At 32.6% G+C, this 12,929-nt stretch overlaps 7 protein-coding genes across 7 annotated transcripts; 5 read left to right on the top strand and 2 right to left on the bottom strand.

The window, feature by feature from the left end:
• Positions 1-334: 334 nt before the first annotated feature.
• On the top strand, positions 335-1,884 carry BX664DRAFT_367934 (guanine nucleotide binding protein, alpha subunit; the record flags this gene model as incomplete). The annotated part of the gene is made up of 5 exons (XM_051548580.1): positions 335-464; positions 625-973; positions 1,084-1,342; positions 1,455-1,608; positions 1,697-1,884. The coding sequence occupies exons 1-5, from the start codon at positions 347-349 to the stop codon at positions 1,882-1,884; spliced, it is 1,068 nt and encodes a 355-aa protein (XP_051404631.1). The 5' UTR covers positions 335-346.
• A 171-nt stretch (positions 1,885-2,055) lies between these two features.
• Positions 2,056-2,876, top strand: BX664DRAFT_320270 (mitochondrial 39-S ribosomal protein L47 (MRP-L47)-domain-containing protein). Its single transcript, XM_051543096.1, has 3 exons — positions 2,056-2,273; positions 2,382-2,548; positions 2,635-2,876. Exons 1-3 carry the CDS (start codon positions 2,096-2,098, stop codon positions 2,728-2,730), a joined length of 441 nt encoding a protein of 146 aa, XP_051404630.1. The 5' UTR covers positions 2,056-2,095; the 3' UTR covers positions 2,731-2,876.
• Positions 2,877-3,196: 320 nt separating this feature from the next.
• On the top strand, positions 3,197-6,254 carry BX664DRAFT_255408 (glycoside hydrolase; the record flags this gene model as incomplete). Its single annotated transcript, XM_051540410.1, has 13 exons — positions 3,197-3,233; positions 3,304-3,456; positions 3,551-3,598; positions 3,676-3,758; positions 3,813-3,987; positions 4,061-4,236; positions 4,294-4,339; positions 4,406-4,709; positions 4,782-4,832; positions 4,902-5,593; positions 5,662-5,909; positions 5,981-6,070; positions 6,132-6,254. 13 exons carry the CDS (start codon positions 3,197-3,199, stop codon positions 6,252-6,254), a joined length of 2,226 nt encoding a protein of 741 aa, XP_051404629.1.
• A 251-nt stretch (positions 6,255-6,505) lies between these two features.
• On the bottom strand, positions 6,506-7,256 carry BX664DRAFT_320267 (uncharacterized protein). The gene is made up of 3 exons (XM_051543095.1): positions 7,022-7,256; positions 6,853-6,943; positions 6,506-6,780 (listed from the first exon to the last, which is right to left on the bottom strand). The coding sequence occupies exons 1-3, from the start codon at positions 7,164-7,166 to the stop codon at positions 6,687-6,689; spliced, it is 330 nt and encodes a 109-aa protein (XP_051404628.1). The 5' UTR covers positions 7,167-7,256; the 3' UTR covers positions 6,506-6,686.
• A 471-nt stretch (positions 7,257-7,727) lies between these two features.
• BX664DRAFT_363210 (3-oxo-5-alpha-steroid 4-dehydrogenase-domain-containing protein) lies at positions 7,728-8,587 on the top strand (the record flags this gene model as incomplete). The annotated part of the gene is made up of 2 exons (XM_051548366.1): positions 7,728-7,845; positions 7,929-8,587. 2 exons carry the CDS (start codon positions 7,728-7,730, stop codon positions 8,585-8,587), a joined length of 777 nt encoding a protein of 258 aa, XP_051404627.1.
• A 79-nt stretch (positions 8,588-8,666) lies between these two features.
• Positions 8,667-9,760, bottom strand: BX664DRAFT_320263 (uncharacterized protein). The gene has a single exon (XM_051543094.1). It carries the CDS (start codon positions 9,747-9,749, stop codon positions 8,742-8,744), a length of 1,008 nt encoding a protein of 335 aa, XP_051404626.1. The 5' UTR covers positions 9,750-9,760; the 3' UTR covers positions 8,667-8,741.
• Positions 9,761-9,945: 185 nt separating this feature from the next.
• On the top strand, positions 9,946-12,766 carry BX664DRAFT_377174 (uncharacterized protein; the record flags this gene model as incomplete). The annotated part of the gene is made up of 8 exons (XM_051548755.1): positions 9,946-10,021; positions 10,079-10,122; positions 10,223-10,336; positions 10,512-10,670; positions 10,947-11,059; positions 11,130-11,275; positions 11,353-12,229; positions 12,419-12,766. The coding sequence occupies exons 1-8, from the start codon at positions 10,011-10,013 to the stop codon at positions 12,764-12,766; spliced, it is 1,812 nt and encodes a 603-aa protein (XP_051404625.1). The 5' UTR covers positions 9,946-10,010.
• Between the last annotated feature and the right edge of the window lie 163 nt (positions 12,767-12,929).

Here is a 12,929-nt window from a genome sequence, read left to right as displayed (position 1 = left end):
AAAAAAGAAAAGGATCATCTTTTCATTGGTATTGAGATCTATTAGTGATATAAATAAGCATATTTCTTTTCATTCATCATCATCGTTATGTTTTCCAGGTTCAACAATGACAACACTAAAAAAAAAAAAAAAAAAAAAGTGAAATAATGAGTCTCCTTAATTGAGCGATCTCCCCATTCATATATGCTCACTATAATAAAAGATTATTTTTCCTTTCCCCTTTTCTTATACACTCCTTTTTTTGGGAAAAAAATTTCTATTCTTTGTTTTTTTTTTCTATGATATTTTTTTTTTCATTTCTTTGTTCTTTTTTTCAACCCCCCATAACTAGAGAACTAATAATACAATGGGCTGTTGTCAATCCAATGAAGTTCATGATGGTAAAGCACGAAATGAAGAAATCGAAAATCAACTCAAGCGTGACAAAATCAATATGCGGAATGAAGTCAAAATGTTACTGCTAGGTAATTTATCTATTATGCATCATCCTACTATCATCTTTTTATATATAAATATATATATATATATATATATTTCTCATTTTCCATCATCATTTTATGATCATTATTCATCATCATCACCACTCATCATGATATATACTAACCAATTCTGTTATAATACAAGGTGCTGGTGAAAGTGGTAAATCAACCATTTTAAAACAAATGAAGCTAATCCATGATGGCGGATATTCTAGTGATGAACGAGAAGCCTTCAAGGAAATCATTTTTTCAAATACGATTCAATCCATGCGAGTGATTCTTGAAGCGATGGATAACATGGGTGTGAGTTTGGCTGACACGAGTCCCATGATGCAAAATCAAGTGGCTATTATTCTGGACTTGCCTACTCAAATTGAACGTGAATTTTTACCTCCTGAAGTTACTCAAGCTGTTCGTACACTTTGGAAAGATCCTCATCTATTAAGTGTCTTTGAAAAAAGTCGTGAATATCAATTGAACGATTCCGCGAAATAGTAAGTTCTTTCTTTTCTTTCAAAAAAAAAGGAGGAGAATAGAATGAAAAATGAGGAGTTTTTTTTTTTTTTTCTTTGTTTGTACTAAAAAAGGAGATTTTTTTTGTTAGTTATTTTGATTCGATTGATAGAATTGGAGATAATAACTATATACCTACGGATCAAGATGTATTACGATCACGCGTTAAAACAACAGGCATTACTGAAACCACTTTTGTTATTGATGATTTGACTTATCGTATGTTTGATGTGGGTGGACAACGATCTGAACGTAAAAAATGGATTCATTGTTTTGAAAATGTAACTGCCATTATCTTTTTGGTTGCCATTTCCGAATATGATCAAGTCTTGATTGAAGATGAGACGGTGGTAAAAAAAAAAAAAAAAAAAAAAAAAAAAAAAAAAAAAAAAAAAAAAAAAGGATGGATTATATATATATATATATAGAATAGTTAATCATCATACATTTTATATATTGTAGAATAGAATGCAAGAAGCCCTGACATTATTTGATTCTATTTGTAATTCTCGATGGTTTGTTAAAACATCCATCATTTTATTCCTCAACAAGATCGATATCTTTAAAGAAAAATTACCTAAACAACCATTATCTGAAAGCTTCCCTGATTTTACTGGTAAAACCCTTCAACAAAGATTTTTTTTTCTTTCTTTCTTTTTAATTCATCATTTTCTTATGATTATCTTTATTTATTTACTTGATAGGTCCTGAAACTTATGATGATGCTAGTGATTACATTTTGAATCGATTTGTATCATTGAACCAATCTGATTCAAAGCAAATCTATACTCATTTCACTTGTGCTACTGATACTTTACAGATCAAATTTGTCATGGCAGCTGTAAATGATATCATTATTCAAAATAATTTGAGAGATGTTGGTTTATTGTAGTCATCATATTTTTCTACTTTTTTTTTTTCCTTTTCTTTACATCTTGAACAATAAATTGAACCCTTTTTTTTTTATTATATATACGATTTCCTTTTTTGTCTCTATTTTAAACTGCGGCTGTGACTGAAATGAACAAAAAGAGGGGGGGCTGTCATGATGTTTTTTCTTACTTTTTTTTTTCCTTTTCTTTTTCTTTATAATACATTATATCATGCCTTTACTTGATAAAATCAATTTACGTCCTATTACAAATTGGATCTCAACACGATCTTTCACAACTTCTCGATCAGTTTTATCAGAAACTACTAACAAGTCTACAACAGCACCTACTGGTGGATTATACCAATTCTTCGAAAACGGTGAAGCATTACCAAAACGAAACTGGACAGGTATAACCATGAAATAGAAAGAAAAAATAAAATAAAATTAGAATGCAAGAAAAAAAAATAAGAAATAAGAAATAATTTATTTTTTTTTTAAATATATTTTTGCTATAGGTCGTGCCTGGAAAGCAAGTGAACTTCGTTTAAAGTCATTCGAAGATCTTCACAAACTTTGGTATGTTTTGTTGAAGGAACGTAACTTATTAGCAACACAACGTGAAGAAGCAAAACGATTAAAAGTACACCGTTTAGTATGGACTAATGCTGGCCGTGTGAAGAAGGTAAAAAAAAAAAAAAAAAAAAAAAAGGAAATAGATTGGTTAAAAACATAATGTAAAATCATATCTCATTATTATTGTTATTATAGTGTCAACAATCCATGGCTCGTATCAAGTTTGTATTAAACGAAAGACAACGTGCTTATGAAGCTGCTTTGGAAAAACAACAATTAGCTCAAAAATAGATCATATCCCTCATTTTTTTTTATATACGTTAGAATCTTCTTTACATAGTCTTTTGTTATTTATTTTTCTTTTTTCTTTTTTTTTCATATTGTATACAATTGATGTTTATAATGCAAATAAAAACAACAACAATCATTTCCACTCATATCTTTTCTATCATATTGATGATATTGCCATTTTTGATATTTGTCTAAAAAAAAAAAAGCATCGACTTTGAAACGCCGCGTTCTTTTTTCTTCGTTTTTCTTTTTCATTAACAAAAAGATGATGACCTACTTGACATTATGGTTACTATGTCTATTAGGGATCTATTCCATACAAGCATTTCAACTCTCTGATCAAGACTCCATGTTCAAGGAAATGGTACAAGAGGCTAGCAATGCTTCGTTACTTTGGGGAACTTACCGACCCAATCTTTACTTTGGTACGCGACCTCGTCTACCTGAATCTCTTATGACTGGACTTATGTGGTTTGACGGTAGCCACTTTCAAGGTTTTCAACGTAGGTTTTTCTTATTTTTTTTTTTTTTTTTTATATATCATTATATTCACTTTTTCTTTTTATTTGGAAGGACTCCGACATGCTTGTGACCAAGGCGATGGTCTCACAGGTTATGGATATCACAAGCACAATGGAAGATCTTTTGCACAACAAAAATTGAATGATGGTCCAAGTAATATTGAAATCACTACTGAATTCATCAAGGTGCCTGGTGGTCGATACGGTAATATATATATATATATATGGTTTGTAGAGACTTGTTATTGACAACTTCTTTTTTTTTTTTCTACCTTCTCTTTCACTCTAATATTGTATAGGCGGTGACTGGGCTGTTCGCATTCGTGGTCAACCTATTCATCCTCATGGTAACTATACATTTCTCGTCAAAGAAAACGAAAGAAGCAGAAAAAGAAACAATTGATATTGATATTTACTTTCATAGTTCCCTCTACAACAAGTGCTTTCTTCTACTTTGGTCTCGAAGGAGCTGGTAGTATGGATATCGTTAGCAAAGTTTCATCCAAGGTAAGGAATATATAAATAAAATAAGAAACAATAGGATTGATCATCATACCCTAGGGACTTGCATCACCTGTCAAACTAGAAGGGGATACGCCTGATTTGGGTGACTTTGAAATCGAAATCGTAGATGGAACATCAAACCAATCTCCTCAAGATGGTATTGATCAAGACTTGTCCAAGACTCAATGGATCGGGCTTACTGTTCCTGAAGGAAATGTATGGAGGGCAAAAGGTAAAGCAAAAAAAAAAAAAGACAATACGAATCAATATCCTGTCTATTATTAACTATCATCATCTCTTTAAAGATATTATTGCTGAACAACTTTTGACTGCCGGTCGCTCAAGAGTCCAACAAGGTGCTGAACAAGATATCTTCTCCAGACCTCATGCTTATTTCACTCTAGGAAATCAATTGATAGAAGATGAAGGTGAAGTGGCCAATTTTTATGCTTTTCAAAAAGTATTTCGTGGTGAATTTCAGGTAATCTTTTTTTTTTATTAAATCATTTATTAAATCATTAATTTATTCTTATCATAGTTTGATGTCATCTTCCGTTCTCAAGATTCCCATAATAAACTCACTAGTAAGTATTTCTTGTCAATAGATAATAAAACCTCATTCTTGATTTTTCTTTTGTTCTTTGTCTTAGGTAACTCTCTTGACCATGAATTGATTGAAAAAGAACGCGAATTTGATGATCGATTTGAACAAAAGTTTCATTTACAAGAAAAAGGTTTCAACGAGGAACAGGTGGCTTTTGGGCAATTTTTACTCAGTAATCTCCTTGGTGGTATTGGTTACTTTTATGGATCTGCTGTGGTCGACCGATCTCACTCTCCTATGCAAGATGAAGAAACTTTTGCTGGTGAAGCTGTTCAATCTCAACTCACTGCTCCACAATCATTATTCTCTGCTACTCCAAGTCGTCCCTTTTTTCCTCGTGGATTTTATTGGTAAGGACATAATTTTCAAACTCTTTCACATTCTAATATGCCTTTTTTTTTTTTTTTTGTTTATACTCTCAGGGATGAAGGATTCCATCAGTTATTAGTAGGAAATTGGGACAATGATCTCAGGTATATAGAAACTTGGATTAGAGAAAATGTGACTATGACTTAACTTTTTTTTTTTTTTTAAATGCATAGTCTTGAGATTATCAAATCATGGGTGTCTTCTATTGATGAAAATGGTTGGATTGCTCGTGAACAGATTCTAGGTGATGAAGCTCGAAGCAAGGTACCTGCTGAATTTCAAACACAATTCCCTCATTATGCCAATCCTCCCACCTTGTATCTAGCTATCAAACGTTATGTGGATCGATTGAAGCAACATCGACAAGCATTCATATCTTCAGGAAGAAGTACCATGTCTTCATCTGCTTTTGATGATGATCATTTACCTTTGGTTCACCTGGAGCATCAAGCACTAGCACAAGATTGGCTTAGTACTGTCTATCCAAGTCTCAGACGTAACTGGCAATGGTTCCGACAAACACAACGTGGTCATCTACAGTCGTTTAGTCGTTCTGCACCTAATGAAGAAGAAGCTTACAGGTGGCGTGGACGTACTCGTGATCATACTTTGACTTCTGGATTAGATGATTATCCTCGTGGCGAACCTCCCAATATTGGTGAACTACATGTCGATCTCTTCTCTTGGATGACATTTGCTACTCAACTACTAAAAGACATTGCTATTTCCATTGATATTGATGGTGAACTTCAGCATGATATTCAAGAATATGAAACTGTGGAAAAGAATCTTTTGGCCAATTTGGATGCTCTTCATTGGAGTGATATTGATCAGGCTTACTGTGATCAAACTGCAGATGGACAAGGTATAAATAGAGTGATAAATGATGGATCTTAGCAATGACTCTTTTTTTTTTTTTTTTTTTTTTTTTAGGTCGTACATCTCTTGTTTGTCATAAAGGATATATCACACTTTTCCCAATGGTTCTTGGTCTATTGCCTTCTGATTCACCTAAACTTGGTGCCATTTTGGACATGATTGAAGATGAAGAACAATTATGGTCTCCTTATGGTTTAAGATCTCTATCAGCTTCTGATCCCTTTTACAAAACTGGCGAAGTCTATTGGCGTGGTCCTATCTGGATGAATCTCAATTATCTTACACTACAAAGTTTGCATAATGTAAGTTCCAAAAAAAATTATAATACTCTTTTACTGAATTTTTGTTCCCTATGATTCTCTTTATTTTATAGAACTATATGAATACACCGGGACCATATCAAGAACGCAGCAAGATAATTTATACAAATTTACGAAACAATTTGATTTCTACTGTATTCAATGTAAGTATATAGAAAAAAGAAAGGCAAATATGAAGATACTGACTATTGGATGATTATATAGGATTATCAAAAAACCGGTTATGTTTGGGAACAATATTCGGATGACACTGGTGAAGGTTTGAGAAGTCATCCATTTACTGGCTGGACAAGTCTTATTTTACTTATGATGGCTGAAATCTATTAGACATTTATACCTCTCTTTTTTTTTTTTTTTTCTGTTTAGCTATTTCTTTTTTAAATACAGTGAATACTTGATTTAGGAACACATTACCCTTATCTTTACTGGAATTGATTTATATATTGAATCATCATATATGCATTCGAACTAAAATAAATCGAGTTCTCAAGTTATGAAAAAAAAGTGTATATGCGGAATATCTGATGTATGACTAGAGAAAGTACTTTTTTCAAGTTTATTTGGAGATCCAAAAGAAGTGTGTATAGAATGCGTCTTGTTTATTGGCTTGGATGAATGTATCAATGAAATAATAAGAATAAAAAAGAAGATCTAAAATAAGAACAATGATATATAAAAATGACAACACATAACGGTTGATTAGGTGTGAAGGAGAAAAAAAAGGATCAAATAAAAATAAGAGTCTAACAAATCCATTATTTAGGAAGAAGAAGCGGCTTGTTGTTGTTGTTGTCTTGCTCGTTTTTCTGCCATCTTGATCAATTTTAGTTTGTCCAATTCTTCCCTTGAAGTTCTAAAGATGACAAGAAAATAGTATATTTGTCAATAACTAAGAGTAGAATTCATTACTTCTTTTTTTTTTTACCGTTCATTTAAACAACTGTTCATGGTCTTTAACTTTGATCGACAAGTCCACATGACAGTGACATTATGTTCCTTGCTACATTCCACGAAATCTGTCAATGAAGGGAAAAAAAAAAAAAAAAGAAAGTCAGTTTATTTTTGTAATCTGTTTTTTACTTTTAATTTTGTACCTTTGACAGAGTCTTGACAATGCTGTAAAGCTTTTGCCTTGAGATCTTTAAAACAAGCTTCTTCTTCATTTCTACTTAATGTATGTATTTCTACTGACTTGTCCGTGAATGGATTATTCATTGTTTGTTCTACTGATTTGCCCATATTGAATTTGACTTTGTCACAATGGGAGAAAAAAAAAAAAGAGTAAGAAGGCAGGGGAGGTTTATTCAATGCTTTTTTTTTTCTTTTTTGTTGTTTGTACGGACTTTAAATACATCGTTGGTGACAAGGCCATCCAAATTTTGGGAATACAAGGTATAAAGAATATAAAAAAAAATCATGCAATTCTGATCCTTTTGGTTCTATTAATAAAACATCCTTTATATATATATATATATATATATAAAAGTAATATGACATTATATACATATCAGATGTAACAAATGATTGGTCGACAAAAGACATCTCACTAAAAGGGAAAAAAATCTCAAGGTGATACATTGTCCTACAAGATAAAACTATTGTTCTTTCATAATTTCCAGAATCGATATTTTTTTTTCATTTTAAATATCTTCCATATGGGAAATGACCCAATCTTTGGAAATATACATAAAAAAAAAGAGAGATCCATAGTGCATGAATTCAATGTCAGCTGATGCAATGTATAAAAATTTACTAGGCTTTTTTTTTTCTTGGTTTTTTCTTTCTTCCCTGTTTGGAAAGATGCATTCATTATTGGACACGATAAGAAGTCAAGCAACTTTTGATAAAGCTTTACAAATCTTTTCTCACTTTACAATTATACTTCCACCTACATTACTTTTGATCAATGCACCTTATGGTAAAAAAAAAAAAAAAGAAAGTTCACTAATGCCTTCATGTTATATTAATCCTTTCTTTTCTTTTTTTTTTTTTTTTTAAAAGGACGATTCACCAGCAAGAATGTCATATTAGGATTTGGTTTTAACAAGACTTGGTCCAAGTTTGGATGGTTCAGCATGGAAATAGTGTCCCCCATTATGTTTGCAACCATGTTGTATGTGTGTCGAGTACCATTAACAAGTGGTCAATGGTGTATGTCAGCTCTCTGGTTTATTCATTACACGAATCGTACTTTTATCTATACCTACCGCGTACCTTCTATGGCTCCTATAGGTTTCTTGACCTGGATCGTTGCTATCGGTTTCAATCTTGTCAATGCCTATATCAATGGCTACTGGGTGGCAACACATGATGATTTTCGTTTTGATCTAGCTACATTGGTGGGAGGTTGTGTTTGGTGTACTGGCTTTATCTCCAATATCTATCATGATTCTATTTTATTTGACTTACGGAAGAAGAGTGATGGTTATTCAATTCCAAATGGTGGATTATTCAAGTATGTCAGTTGTCCTAATTACTTTTCAGAATGTGTGGAATGGATAGGGTTTGCTCTGGTGTGTCGTAGTGCTCCTTCGTTATGGTTTGCTTTGGGTACAATGTCAAATTTGATTCCTAGGGCGTACAAGTCTCATCAGTGGTACAAGAATCGTTTTAAGAATTATCCTTCTGATCGAAAGGCTGTTATTCCTTTTCTTTTGTAATTTTATTATTCATTCAAAACATTTTATATTCATTCATATACATCTTCATCCTTTTTTTTTTTTTTTTTTATCATTTAAATATATTTTCACTAATTTTTCCTTTTATTGACAAATCATCATGATAATAAAAACTTTGTATACTATCTATAACTATCTACTTGGTATTTCCCTGTTCGCGTTGCTTTTGTCGTTGTTCCCTTTGATATATTCTATCGAGTTTTTTATACTTGTTCCACATATCCTTGACGTGACGCTTGCTGTTCATGACTTCCTTGACCTTCATCATACTATTGAACTTGTTGGCGAGTTCATAAACCTGACGTTCTTCTTCTTCAGACCAAGGTGATCGATCATAGGCGGGATCCAAGGCATATCGATACCGTTGTGACAGATTACGAGGTGTGCGAGTGCTATTGATTTCTGCTTTGATGGCGATAAAATCACCATCCCCCAATTTTTCCACTGCCTTCATGATAGCCATATCCTCTTGAGGGGTAAATCTTCCTTTGGTCACCGGCCCAATTTGATGTCTGTATTTTTCCAAGCATTGTCGAGAAGAGCGAGTGCCCAAGCGTTCAGCTATCTTGTCCCAGTCACTAATACCATAAGTGGCAATCAGTTTCATGAGTCGGTCGGTTTCCTCAGTTGTCCATCGTCCATGATTCAAATCTGGATTGATACTAAAATACCATGTATGTTTGATATGTGAAAGAGATCGATAATAAGGTAGCTTCAGTTGGATAAACCGCCAATCAATATCACCATTGTTTGTCTTTGCTTCCTCGGATAGTTTTCGTAGTGCATCCAATTCTTCTTTGGTCCAGGGTCCAGTCTTGTACGTTTCGTCAAAGAGTAACTTGCAGCGATTAAAGATGGTCGAAGTACTACGATGGGGAAAATGTTTAGCAATCTCGGTGTATTTGGGTCCATGTATATCTAAAAGTTGTTGAAGTAATTTTGTATCTTCTTCTGTCCAGAGTCGTCGAGAAGAGATTTGTTCGGGACTACGAGTACCACGTCGAGGAAATATAGGGTTTTTGCTGGTTGCGGGTATATGTTCGGTTTGCTTATTTGTAGTCAAACACCTTGAAAAAATGTTAACAATAGAAGAAGGAGGTTTACCAATAGAATTGATTCGAATATAAAAGAATGTTTTTAACATGAGTTTTAAATATAAATAGAAGGACAAAAAAAAAAAAAAAGAAACGAAAATAAACATATTAAACGGATATATGGAGGTAAGAAAGAGCCGAGCCAATCAAAAGTGGACTGAATTCAAAATCATATGGACAATTGTTCTTTCTCCCCTTCCCCCAACTCTTTTTTCATTCTTTTTCCTTTTTTTTTTTTTTTTTCTTCTTCTTTTGATTTCTTTTCTATATATTATATTTATTGTTTTTTTTTTTATATACCAAAGAAAAATATGAACAACAAGTAAGTAATAATATATTTAAAAATATATTATATATTTATCATTTTTCTCTTTTATAGAACGATGAATACAACGGTGACAACACTCTTCTCACAACTCAAAGGTATTCCATTCAAATGTGTATATATATATATATAAAAACTAATTAAAGTCTATTTAATAATTAGAAAACCCTTTGAACTGGGCATTATTAGCTGTTTTAGCTTACGTAGTCAAGTCATATGCAACTTCAACTAAACCTGCTACGGTTGAAGCTAAGCACCCTGAAGTATTAGTTTTCCGAAATTATACACCTCTTGACTTATTACCTTTTGATGGTAATTCCAAAGAACTTGATGGACGTATTTTGATGGGTGTGAATGGAAGTGTTTATGATGTTACAAGAGGACGTAGTTTTTATGGACCAGGTAAGAATATATATATATAAATAGAAGAGGTGACTCAATTTTTTTTTTTTTAAATATATAGAGGGACCTTATGCTAATTTTGCAGGACATGATGCTTCTCGTGGATTGGCTAAACACTCTTTTGATAGTGATATGGTATGTGATCCCAATGGACCTATAGATAAGTTAGAAGACCTTACTGCTGAAGAATGGGAAGCCTTACGCGAATGGGAACAACATTTTGCAACAAAGTATTTATTAGTGGGTAAATTAGTAGAAAATGAAACATTAGCATAGTCATTTTTATCATGTGTTTGTCAAACAAAAGGGATGACTTGGTCATGCAAAAAATAAATTTTTTTTTTTATATATTTTTGATATTCCTTTTTTTTTTCTTTTTCTTTTTTATCTTCCTTTCTTTCTCCTTTTATTTTTTTTTATTATTTTTTATTATATACATTCATTTATTATTATTATTATTAATAATTATATATAGACTGATGATTATTATACCCTATCATGCAAAATAAGTCAAGCTTAGTCTCTATGGATGATATTAATTGTTCAACATCACCTTTTCAACGAATACCTGACGAACTACAAATCAAAATTCTTAGTTATTTGGATGTACAATCTCTTTTAAAAGTGACTGGGGTAAGTTCTTTCTCAAAAAAAAAAAAAAAAAAAAAGAATTCTACCAAACTAATATTTTTTTTTTTATTAGGTATGTCAAAAATGGTATACTTTAGTTCACGAAGGTAGTTTATGGCAAACGATTGATATCACTCCTTTTTACAAAACTATACCAGCCGATCAATTGTTGAAACTCGGAATAGCAGCCGGTAATTTTTTAAAGATTGCAAACTTTAGGTAAGATTCAAACAAAAAAAAAAAAAAAGGTAGTACACGTTTATTGATAGATTTTTTTTTTTTTTGTTTATCTATAGAGGATGCATTCAGCTGACGGGACATATGTTACGTGTATTGGCTGATTATTGTAGCAATATTCAAGCATTATATTTAAAAGATTGTCGTGGATTATCAACACCTAGTATATCTTTTTTTTTACAAAGAGTGACTCGACTTACTTTATTGGATCTCTCTGGTTTAGAAACAGTCAAGAATTCAACTCTTCAAATCATAGGTCAATCACTTCCTCTTTTGGAGAAACTTAATTTATCATGGTGTAGAAATATTACTGGTCAAGGTATACAACAGTTAGTGGACAATGGTGGCAAATGTCATTCTTTACAAGTACTCAAACTTAATGGTTGTGCTATGATGGATGAAGATACAATGCGAATTCTAGCTTATCATCTTCCTAGACTCCGACAACTCTCTTTGGCCTCTTGTATTAGTTTGACGGATACTGCCCTTTCTTATTTTTTTCTTCCTTCTTCCGCTCCTTTTTTGTCTCATCTCAATGTATCCAACTGTTCGAGACTTACCGATCGATCCTTACGTCACTTTGTCTTGCCTGGTAGTTTAACTCATTTGGAATTGGCTGGTTGTACTTCTATGACCGATGCTGGTTTTCTCTTTTTGTCTCCCAGACTGCAAACATTGATCCATCTTGACTTGGAAGATATTCTTCATATTACTGATGATACTGTCAAGGCATTGGCAAGGCATCAACCTCTTCTTCAACATCTTTGTTTATCCAATTGTGCTAATATCGATGATGAAGCTATTCTTTTTTTGGTCATCCATGGTGTTTGTCGACAACTGAATCATTTGGAACTGGACGGATGTGCGATTACAGATCATTGTTTGAATACCATAGCCACTCATCTTTTGGAACTACATGAACAACAACAAAAGAAAGCAAAACTGGAACAACAACAACAACAACATTATATCATACACTCCCCTGAAGAACAGTCATCCTCTTCGTTAGATATCACCTATGCATATTTCTCATCCTTGTCTTCCTCACCAAGTTCTTCTTCTTCATCAAATCATCTAGCATCTTCTTACTCATCACCGCCAACACCAACATCCATTCTCACTAAGGTACAAACATCCTCTTTACTCGACAGCAAGTATAGCGACAAGGATGACGATAAAGTGGATAATTATCAACGACGGGTATTGACCATTGAAGTATTGGATTGTGGCAATGTATCAGAATTAGGAGTGAGAACTGCATTGGTCAAGGCTCCATCTCTCTTGAACATCAAAAGCTTTTATTCTTGGCGAGATGAACAACGATACAACAACGATTCTATGGACAATACCGATCAGTACTTGGATACAAGAAGGTTACATTCCTCCATTGGTCGATTACGAGGTGATGATGATACTGGACGCCGACAATTTGCTGCTGGTCAGTCTCATTCTTCTGGTTGTGTCATTTTGTAATCTCCCTTAATATATATATATATATATATATATATATATATATATATATAGGCAATCTGGATGATCCCTCTTTGTTTAGTTTAGCTTGTAGTTGATCCTTTATATATTCTTTTATACCTATATACATACATACATACATATTTATTTATTTATTTATCTAGTA

The sequence above is a fragment of the Halteromyces radiatus genome (genome assembly GCF_025201355.1).
Source record: "Halteromyces radiatus strain CBS 162.75 chromosome Unknown BX664scaffold_1, whole genome shotgun sequence".
In the NCBI taxonomy this organism is placed as follows: domain Eukaryota; kingdom Fungi; phylum Mucoromycota; class Mucoromycetes; order Mucorales; family Cunninghamellaceae; genus Halteromyces; species Halteromyces radiatus.
This window is presented reverse-complemented; position numbering and strand designations above follow the sequence as displayed.